The 12,272-nt window shown below is 32.4% G+C and overlaps 1 protein-coding gene across 1 annotated transcript in view; it reads right to left on the minus strand.

The window, feature by feature from the left end:
• Positions 1-12,272, minus strand: part of LOC129789363 (uncharacterized) — a 28,111-nt gene that overhangs the window by 13,231 nt on the left and 2,608 nt on the right. The window contains exon 2 of the mRNA XM_055826144.1: positions 8,264-8,447. Coding sequence (XP_055682119.1) covers positions 8,264-8,447 — 184 coding nt within the window. The remainder of the gene's footprint in view (positions 1-8,263; positions 8,448-12,272) is intronic.

A 12,272-nucleotide genomic window follows, 5' to 3' on the forward strand; every position in this document is an offset into this window, starting at 1 on the left:
CCGCCGCGTTCTTAATATTGTCGACTACAGAGTTTGCGTGCGTGGTATAGCCGGATTATTGATACCTGCATATAGTAGAGGGAAAAACTGAGGGCGACTGCACCCATTGGGAGAGATAGGGCAGAAACATCGAGTGTACCCCGTACATTGGTGTTAGTTAGTATGCATGTGATGACGTCATTCATGGTATGATACAATCGCAAAGTAGTGTAGATGAACATCATGCAGAATTCATCAGGACAATGACGCCTCAAATGTGGTAATACTATGATGCATCATAATTATCAGTAAATCGAGTAAATCACCAGATTTAAAAAAAACACTTAATTTATCAAAATTCACATAGTCATATGTTGCAGTTTCGATCATTGTGTATGACTTATTGGTTAAACTGATGTGCAATGATCCTAACAGGATCGTATCAAGCTCCAACCTACCAGGCTTATGCAATTTTTGCACTATTTTCGAATAAGCTGTTCACAAAAATATTGCGTTTCTGAGAGAAAATAGAATCACTCTGAAAATAATATTATTTCTGACTATTACTAGACGGAGAGCTTATCGATCAATATAGCCCTCTTTTGTATTGTTATTTCACATGTATTATATTGAATCGTATTTTGCTATGTATTTTTTTCTTTCTACGTACTTAAGCAGTATATAGCCTGCGGTTTAATAAAAGTCAGGTTAAAAATAAAACAATACCAATGTCTATGTGTAAAATGTATTGTACATACTACTAAACTATACTATGGGCTGCAGATTGGTACCTGCTGATTTAATACAAATCTCACTGCAATCATGTGTCTCCTATTTCTTGTTTCATTCACTAATATCTGTGCTTTCAATATCATAGAACCATCGGTGGCTAACGATATGGTGGCATAGAATTTCTATTCTGAGCAATTTCTTTGCCCATATTTGGTATAGTAGTCATTGCTAGTCAATACGTGGGGAAGGAATTTAATGATTTGATGACGATTGTATTGTGCAATTACTGGAAGGCCGTTCATTAGCTTCAATCTCTCCCCGCTACCTCATTTGTCTTATATACCTTTGAGATCAAGTAGTTGGTATTGCTAGTCTCATTCATTCTTACTCGTTGCAACTTTTCAATTCAACTTACTGTGCATAGAATTCATTATGAATAAAACGTGTATGTTTTCTTTTGTATCTTACTTTTTACAATGTACGTACAAGCTTAAATTCACTTGAGTTAAAGTTATTACAAAATCCTTTTAAACACTTATTGGAACTATATTTCCGCTTTTTGAAAATTTTGAGGAAACTTTAAGATGTAAAATTGAAACTCATGAAAGACATGATAACGTAACATAATAGGATGTAATAAGGACTAAATATTTGATTGTAGAGTGTTTTTGAAAAATTCACTATTAGCAATAACAATAATATTTTTTATCTTATACATAATGTGAATTGAATTGACTGAGTTTCTGCATAATCTTAAAATTTTATGATCTTACGAAGTTTTTGAGATCTGAGGCACGAGGGATGTGTCTGGAGAAAAGTAAATAAAAGCACTATTGATGAAAGACTTGTCATTACGATTGGACAAGGATTTTTTTTCAGTGAAAGTATTTTCAAAGACCGAAAGAAAATTCTAATATTTCATTACGGTATAAGTTGAAACAAACTTTTAGGTATAACTTGAAAACAATAACCTGTACCTTAGAGAATGCGCAATTTTATACATTTAATATTTTCCTTTACTCTTCCTGAACATTTTAATAAGTACGTTGTAGCGCGGTCGCAGACCTTTTAAACAAGGGGACACAATCTTGGAAATGTGTATGATAACTTCTCATTTTTAACTAAAAAAATCTTTATTAGGTAGGTATATAAAATTATTTAAATGTTATTAGAATTCCCAAAATTTTCTCTAAAACATTGTAATACACCAACTAATATGTATTTTAAAGTATAGCGTCTTAGCGTTGTCATATAATCCTTACTCTATTTAAATATTTTTTTTTAATTTTTTTTTTATAAATTAACATCACGAATGAACATTTTGAGAGTAGTTTTTTTTTAAGTGAGTGTCAATAAATACATAGATTTTACACATAATATTTTCGCCTAATACTTGACTGTTTCTTTGACCTCTCCCTACCAATCTTCGAATCGGCACATCATGTAAGGTGCCCAAATGAACGAACCAACATTCAGCTTTATAGTACCACACATAGAAACTCTATCGAAGTGTAAAAACATCAACAAAAAATTAAGCTTGGAATGCGGTTGCCTCTTTACCTGAATGGAGTTTCTTATGTATATATCATACGTATATGTATAATATATACATTCTTCTTAGTCTCTTTCTTGAGTGAGTACAACAGCCGAAGTAGTCTATCGACAAGAAGCGCGTACACATAAAAGTACCAGTCCACATCAATTCTCGCCTTTCAACCTTTTCCCGCCATGATTAAAAATTCCAGAAGAAATACCACCAAACACTACGTCACTTCTTTTACACAAAACATACACATAAACACGTATATTTCAACAAAATTCAAGATCATGTGACTTATTAGTTGGTATTTCACATACGTTACATTCTAGGTAAGTATGTACCTACTAAAATTCTTAGAAAATTCGACCATTTCATATTTCTTTACACATAGTTTTATATTGTTTTAGACACCCCATATGAATAGTGAAATAAATTTTTGATACAGCGCACAGGTTTTCTTTATAAGGTTCAAATGATGGAATATGGCAATTTTACAATGAAAGATCATTAGAGAAAAGTTGGTAGCCTATATGACTTTCTTTGGTAATTTTGAAATATCGTCAAATAATTCTAGAGATAGAGAACAAATTAGAAAACGAGCAAAATAATAATAATAATGTTCTTAACTTGATTCTATAGGTTCGAACTATCGTAGTTGGACCAATTAGAAAATCACAATGATACCAATTCGTCTTTAAGCTTGGGAGGTTCAATATGTAATGTAATTTATTTTCAATATATCAACAGTACTAATAAATTGGATAGATCTCATTCCTATAACCTATATCTCATATGTATTTTCAAAAACCGAATGTCTTGCTATAAATATTTAAAAAAAAAAGCAGCAAATCATTCGGTTCTTATTTTTGTGTAATATTAAGGCATATCCACCATTGTGTCATTAATTATTTCTCATAATGTTCTGTGTATTATGAATACCCAAATACAGCACTTCAATTTAGTCTTAGTGAATGCATTTTCGTCAAATCAGAAGACTACGAAAGTGGAAGCTCTTTATAAACGATAGAGGTAAATGCAGAAAAATTGTAACGATTATGAAAAATCAATACGATATATTCTATACAGAATTAAAATATTTTAAATATTTACGAGCACAGCTTGCAAGCTGTCCGATGAGCTCTCAACATCCCAAATGATGCACAATTTGTGCTCAAATGCGCACATTTTCAATGCGCATATTAGGAACCGCCGGGAGTATTACTCTTCCATCGCAACCCTCTGTTTTCCAACTCAACATAGTTGAGATACTCAATTTCCCGGCTGCCGTACCGGGGCTTGGTATAATAAAGTCGGTCGTCAGGTGGATCGATATACGGTGGTAACCATGACTACCAGATTATACGTCACTAGTCTTACTATGCTTTTGTTGCTACTGCTCCAAATCTGTTACATATAATAACCCAGGCGAATAAGTATAAAAAAAGGATTCAACCCCAAAAAAAAATTTAATGATAGATTTTGCATCTGACATGTAAGACGGAATCTTTTGGATTTTACGTGAAATGAAAAGAAAAAGTTTGAACAGTTTGGATAGCATTAGAACTTAATTTTTGTTTTGATCATTCGAATACCTTTATGCACTGACTAAGTGCACCACGCATTCTGAATTCTTGTTGGGCACGCAGTCTCTTTTAATCACGCACTTTCTCTTGCTATCAATGTTCGCGCCTTTTCCTGTCTCTCAGACTCTCATACATTGTACCTAATTTATCTGCATCACTCTGTTGATGGAATGCTCTCTCACGCTTTACTTGGGTACGAATGAATAATTTTCCAAAAGAGAAGCTTGTGTTGATGTGCTTCTCTATCCAATACTGAGACGCCCTTGAAGTCAAATGAGCATTCTTCTTAATAGCGTGGGTGGCGAACGCTGACTTCTCATTGTTGCAGATATTGTCCCTATGCTGCTAAAGTCTCAGCTTGCTATGTAGTCTTGCCGATGTATGCTCGCACATACACCAAAGCACAGAGCCCACTTTTGAAAGATAGTTCTGTTGTCTATAACATAAAATGTGATTGTACTATAAAAGCGGCGATAGATAGAAAGCGGCAGACAAGAAAATTTATCGGGGAAATCAACTTCTGGATGGAACCCGTATTAAAAAAAAAACAAAGAAAACTTATATTTTTAAGAGGTATAAACGTATAATATGTACTAAAAAAAATTTTAAGAGTTTAAGTTAATTAGTTTTTAATCTAACAACTTTACTGTATATTAAAGAGAAAAGATTTTCACTAATTTTACTTACATATTATTATTTTTTTTTAAATCTAATATATTTTCATTAAAATTAATTATATATATTTTATTTTAACTTGATACCCTGCATTATTGTACAAAATGGTAAATGTATGAATAGGTATGTGTATATGCATTCAGTAGGTTCAGTCAATAGATATATAAGAAAATAAAACATAGAACCGGCAAAGTGGATTATTATGTATGAATGAAAACATACAATGTGTACTCATTACCATCTTTTAGTATTCTTATCAAGAGCAACTTTGCACTATGGAATAAATTATTTTGCAGAGGTTTATTACTCTTGAGGTAGTGCAAAAAAAAGAACCTAAACATTGCAGACACTGCGAAGGTCTCAGTATTGTGGTCTTTCCTTACCTTGAGATTGTCTCGGTGGATTTTTATGGATTTTATATAAGCGCCTCCAGACTATAATACAATCTCCAAGTCATTGATAATGCGCAGATGTTATGGAAGTTGATATTTAACAAAGTGAAAAAATACTATACCAATTTTTTTTTGTGTGATTTAATATGTTGATAAATAAAACCATTCGTCAAATTTTCTCTATATTGTTTTTCTTGTAATGTATATGCTATCGGAAATGTGCCCAGTCTGAAAGGTCAAGTTTTCCTACAATTATAATACTTTAATAATAACATGTGTATGGAATACCAAATACTTGGCAATGTTGGTATTAAAGGTGTAGTAATAAAACTTGCGATTCTGCACTACACACACAGTTCACTCGATGTGCATATAAGGTCCATTCAATGAATAAAGCAAAAAAGCACCGAGTTTACTAAGCGTAGGCACAACATATTTCAGTCTTCTCCAATATGTAGAATAATATAATAATTTATTTTAATGAACCCACTGCCCAGTTGTTTGGAGGAGAGAAACTTGATTTCCCTTGAGATGAAGAATATAGTATTCTTGCTATATTTTCTATGCAGATAAGTTGCTGAAAGTACACCCTGTATTTTACCTAAAAGGCTATGTCATTGAACTCGTGTTCCTGAATATCATTTAACTTTGACATGCTATGTAGGTAGGTACTTGCAAAAAGTACAACATTTTAGAATTTTCTTTTTAAAACAGAAATCTTCATATTCCATTTTTGTATAATATAGGTCGCTCAGTGTAGTACATTATGATGCTTAGTAGAGGAATACCTCTTGTGAATGTTTCCTGCCAAATGCAAAGTTTAGTGTTTCCTTGTTTACCAACTAAAATTCAAAATAGTTAAATCTCAAGTTCAAAAATTAGTAATTTTGTACACATGAACAACATAGGTTTTATTTTTTTTTTAATAATCAATACTATTCTCGGCTCTACAAAATTGAAACTTAATATAACGTCCAAGATTTTTGCTTATATTTTGTGTAGGTACCTATGTAGTAAATGATCAACATCTATGAACATTTTTTTTATAATGATGTAAACTTTCTACAAAATATTGCCAAGAAGTCTGGACTGGTCTTTTTGAAACTTCAAGTCGTTCACAAATATTGATACCAAGCAGTTGGTTATTGGTTGGATTTGTTGCACTTTGATTTTTTTTTCACACTCTTCATACAAGGTGATCCTTGAAGCGCTAACTATATGGCTGCACTATATCTCAACTGTGACTCAGTGAGCTTTTCTTCAATGACGAGCAATCTCCACTTGACGCGCTCGTTACGAATCCTATCTTCTAGAGTCATACCATATTACAAACATGTGTATGAACATTGGTAATATACAATATGTGGTCTTGGGAGCAAAGATCGTTATTCTAATTATATATCATGAGAGGACGATTTATGATGATCAAAGCATCCTTTTGAATTTAGACGGTATTTTTCGTCGATGACAAAAAAAGTAACTAAACTACTTCCAAATTATCCTACCGTTTTAATACTCTATGACCTATGCATGTATATCGACATTTATTGAGCCGACCTTTAAAAGAACATTGAATATAGCTTGTTTCAAATGCCTTATCCTTAAAAACCCATTTCAATACTTTTACTCGTTTATCCAAACTTTCACATGGTGATCAGCAAAGACAAAAGCGCATGGTATAACCTTGTACTCAATTTGTATGTATGTTGTTTTTAACTCGCACACGACTCCTGCACACAATATCTACCCTATTGATTCATTTGAATGAATTTCACACCAGTTAAATTTGCAAAGTGGCAAAGGTGGTGAAGAATTTTGAGAAAATCCAAGATCTCATAAAACTAACTTATTTAATACATCTAACACATCTTTTTTTTTTTCTAATACATCTTTTTTGCTTATATAATACATTTATTACATTAAACATATCTCATTTGAATATTCTAAAACACATTATTTACCACTGACCTGCATGACAGATAAAACAAAATTGCGAATTTTGGCAAAAAATGTGATATATAAAAAGTCAAAGCGCAGAAAATCCATGTTGTGTACTTTTTTTAGAGATGAGAAATGGGTCACAGTTTTTTTTTATTGCAGAAAGCAGAAGGAATGTATACATTTCTTCAGCTCTATAACGTACATAAGAACATGAGTCTCCAAAAATATCTAATTACTGTCACAATGTTATTAATATAAGTACGTACATGTGTAGTATTTTAATAGGAGGTACCTAATCTTTGTCAATGAATGTCTAAAACATTCGACTTCAATTTTGTTTATTTTGTCGAGACGATTACAATATTTGTAAATCACATGTATAAAATACCAACTAAAGAGGCTTTTTAATTTTTAGTAGATATACTTCTTTAGATACATTTATTCTTCGACTCTACATATATGTATGTAGTATACATTGCTCTCGTGCATTGTGTAGAGTAATGAATTGAATATATTATAGTAGAGTAGGTACATAATATTTTTTTCATTGTACATTTTCTGAGTGGGTTTCATTCATTTCATTCAACAGTTTTAGCGCTTTTTCTACTGCCACTAGCACAACCGCCTTGTTTTTCAATATATAATCACATATGTATGTACATAAACATACCAAAATCACTTCCATATTCACCGCTTCTCGCAGCCACTAAAAATGCATTTTAAATTGTGTCTCGCCAATTATTTTGTAATACGATTTATACTTAATGATCAACACACACTCAATACACTCCCCTTTCTCTCTCTCTCTCTCTCTCTCTCTCTCTCTCTGTCACTGTCTCTATCACTCTTTTATCAATTTTCCCAATTTACATCTCAAAACAAATAGTACATTACATTATACGTTACGTATACATATATGTTGGTGAGCTCGTTGCTTTCTCACCTCATTCACAAATATCTCTTTTATTTTCTTTATACCACATCACAGAGTTCATTGACACAATTATTGATTGCATTAAAATAATCTGATGATAGGTTGGCTATATTAGTTATTTATACAAAGAATTTCTTTTTCAGTGTAAATTTTAAAGAAAACTTCTTTTACACTTTAATACTAGTCTTTGTGACTTTTTGTATCAAAAGACAAAGCTTCAAAATCTTAATAAATCATCATTAATAAAAAATTTAGTTTTTCTATCAATAGAGAGTGACATAACTTTCAATTACCTATACGTGAAAGCCATAAGAATAAAAAAATAAAACTAAAAATTTTGTAAATGTCAAGTACATCCAGTAGGTGAAAAATGACCTCGTATTTTGCAACAATTTAATAAAATGCAATCATGTTTTGTTCTCTCATAAGGTGATAAATGATGATCATTTAATTATATTTTTTAATATCTTATGATCATTTCAATTACCTTGCTCAATTTTTCTCCCTCATGATGGGGCAGAAGTAGCCTGAGGCTCTGAAAACCTGCATTGATGCTCTGCATCCGACGCCTCTCATTACTATTTGCGATTTGACGTCGCATTTTTTTATCATTATCAATCATTGTAGATGTATTATGAAGTTCACCACCTCCACCGTCTTCTTGTTTAATTCTGAAAAAATAATAACAGAAAAAAGAAAGTTAAAATCACAAATGACATCGCATATACTCATTTGGATCAATAACTATCCCGTATTCTAAAGTAAATCTTGAACAGTTTTGATTTTTTTTTAGCTGGTAGACGATTTTAATTCAGGAGTCTTTGAAATATTTGTTTTTACTTCGATTGCATTACTTGGTTACTCTTATATGGAATACCAACTAATAAATATCCAATTAAGAGCTATAACATATGATAGAACGCATAAAGAGAAAGTTTTGCCGTATGTAGACACTGGACATGTAGCAAATAAGAAAAAAAAAAATTTAATAAAATTTATGGTGTTGTGTATGGGTGACAATTCACTTACTCAGCGAGTAAACGAAAGAAAATAGAAATTCGCATCAAATATAAGTTAATCGCACTATGACTCCTAAAATATTTTTCAGATTTGTGTAATTAGATGATCCTGATGATTTTTATCACGAATGTCATTATATCCTTTCGGATATATAATCTGTGAAACGTGATAATACGAAGGCGTTAAATGAAGAAATAGACACAATTATATGCAACAGATGTTGCAAAGAGAACGCGAAGAGTAAGTGTAACTGTGTTATTTTCAAAATAATTAATCAAAATTCCGCTACGATTGTATATGGAAAAAGCTACAGTAGACGAAAAAATTGACATGATCACATGTCTTGAAAAGTGTGGATAAAAAAGGATTTCAAGATCTCAAAATCTTGATTTATTTTGAATTATTTTGTAAGCTAAGGTACATTGTATTTACATTTATCTACAATTCTTACTTTTAAGTATTGATACAGTCTCATCACGAGACAAGGACGCTTTTTTTTTATTATAGAGCATGGTTTGAGAGATAAAAAAAAATCAATTTCATGCCAAACAATAAACAAAACCAGACACATGACACGAAATTGGCCATCAAATGAAAAGAAATGGAACGAAGTGCAAAAGAATTCGAGGACATTTCGCATTGCGTACACAACACACACCATAAATACATGTATCAAATACTCATGAAATACCTACATACTTGGTATTTTCATTAATGCCTAATACCAACTATGCACTTCTTAGCTATGGATTTTTTTTAACCATTTTATCAGTTAAAAATTTTGAGGAGAGATTGAAAGAATTGAAGTCAATAATTACAATTTGTAAAAAAAAAAACTAAACAGCGCCAATAAATTTGCCGGAGTAGAAAGACAAAAAAATGTTAATGAAGAAGACCTGAATGAGATGAAATGTTAAACAAAAGTATCAGAATAGATCAAATTTTTTTCTAAAAAAAAACTCAATAGCACAATTAATTTTCTTTTATTTATTGAACAGCCTTAGAAAATTTAATTAATAAATATCTCAGAAATTTCATGAATTAAAAAAGCCTGGTTGATTCCTAAACATTTCTTTTGTTAAGAACTTTAGGTGCCGACATATGTAAATTGTTTAATTTTAAAAGTGTAGTGGCGGTTCTTAAGACACCCACACGGATCCATTCTGATTAAAATTTTTTGTATACATTTATATAATATACAACTATTTTGCCGATACATCGTATGGCAAAATACCATAACTCGTAAACATATACCGGTGCATTTTTTAAAGCACATTTTTCAGTGAGTAACCATTATTATGAATGAATTCCACATGACGGCAGTTCAATGTCACGTGGTTGTGTGTCTTTTAGAATACAGACAGCATCTGTGTGCCTCTTAAAACTCAAAGTCATTAACTGGGATTTACTCTATACGCTAAAAGGACATGTAATTTAACTATTAAATATATAATTAAAAATTGCGTACTATTTCGTAACTAAATTGCATATTAACTAACAACGAGATGTGGAGTTAATTAGTTGGTATACCACAATCGTGGCATACCAAGTATTGTAATCGTCGGAAAAACAGACCACCTCAGATCGGGCTCAAACTTGGTATGAGCACGTTTTAGACATCCCACATTACGAAAATGGTGGTGGAAAATTTTTGATCCGGCCGGCCTGCCGGCCTGCCGTCCGGGACTCTAAACTTTGCCTTATAGCTTGAGAACGGTAACAGATAGAGACTTCCGGTTTGAAGTTTTCTATAGAAATGTGGGTGTAAAATTTTGTTTTTTCGCATTTTCGAAATCCAAGATGGCCGCCGTCCGCCATTTTGAAATAGCGTCAACCACTTCCTTTATAGCTAGAGGTCTCAAATTTTAGTATGTTGTAGAGCTCAGTGAGACGTTTTCATCAATAATTCATACTTCAAAATCGGTCAAGCGGTTTAGCAAATATGGCGGCCTAAAGCAAAAAGTGTTTTTTCGATATATCTCGAGAACGGCTTGACCGATTTTGACCATCTTAGTATCAAATGAAAGGTATTGAGAAGCCCTACAACTGTTTAGAACATTTCAAGTTTCTAAAACATCCGCAAGAGGCGCTAAAAACAAAAACAAAAATTGCCTAACTTTAAGGTGCAATATCTCCGAATCCCCATTAGGCAAATCTTTTAAATTTTGATATGTTGTAGCCTGACTTAATATCTTTCATCAGTCCAAAAATGAAGAAATTCTATGTCGCCGTTTAGAAGATATAGCCATTTGAAAAATTCTTAAATTTGAAAAGTTCTAAGAGCCATATCTCTTGAACGGATTGTCCGATTTTGCTCAATTTAGTATCAAATTAAAGGTTTTGCAAAACTCTACAACTTTCTAGAACATCAGAAACCTCTAGGACCATTCCTTCAGGACGAAAAGTGCAAAAAACTGTTTTTGTTGAACAAAAATCCGCCATTTTGTGTTCTGTAGGTGACCTTGAAATGTTCCGAAATATATGTCAGATTATAGCTTATTTCAATACCTTTCCAGAATTAGTCAAGAAATTTCTGTAGGTCTAATAGAACTTAAGATATAAGCATTTTAATGTGTCAAATTGCTAAATTTTACAACAAATTGACTATGCCTACTCTAATACTACTCACAAATTAAATTACAACGCATAGACTGACCCATCCGCGTTGTGGTATACCAACTCTTATAACTGGACGCGTTATGATTGACTTTCTTTAGCCTTAATCACGAAAAAGGTATCATCCACCTGAAGAATATCTACATTAAAAACAAGTTTCAAAAAATAAAAAAAAAATAAATGTATTATATTTAAACAACCCATGAGGTTCTTGAATCAACCTACGTACATTATGTTCTGCACATACTGTTCCTATCCGCGTGAGACGAGAGACCTCCCGACAAATGACTTGCTGAGTGGGCAAAATGCAAACCAAGCCTTGGCGGGAAAAGCAACTAGCAGTCAACGGTGTTGCCTTCTCGAATTATTGCCAATGTACTATACAGCCTCTGTACAATTTAGTAATACTGTCGATGACTCGAGACAGTTTTGGGTCATTTGCGAGAGAAATGATGTCTATTTCGAGATAGCCACCCATTTTGTGAGGGAGAGCGAACGTAGAAATAGCTCTACACCTCCAAGCGCGATCATCTCGAGAGAATTATGTCACGTTGCACCATTCGGACACAATGTTTTGCACTATATGCGTCTGACTTTAAATAATTTATCAAAATGTATATGTGTGGTTTCCTTCTCAGAAATTCTTGGCTCTCATTCTATTTTTTCGCCTCGAATATATGTATGGTTTGCGATACAAGCCGTTGATTGTATACCCCTACATGTATTTACCACACGTATGTACCCATCTTTTTTGTATATGTCTAAACAGCTGTAGTAATTACTTTCAGGAAAGCGACGTAGATATTTCTTCCATCTTTGCACCCATACCCCATTTTTGCATTGATCGAATTTCTTTAGCT

Source organism: Lutzomyia longipalpis, chromosome 2, assembly GCF_024334085.1.
Source record: "Lutzomyia longipalpis isolate SR_M1_2022 chromosome 2, ASM2433408v1".
NCBI classification, from domain to species: Eukaryota; Metazoa; Arthropoda; class Insecta; order Diptera; family Psychodidae; genus Lutzomyia; species Lutzomyia longipalpis.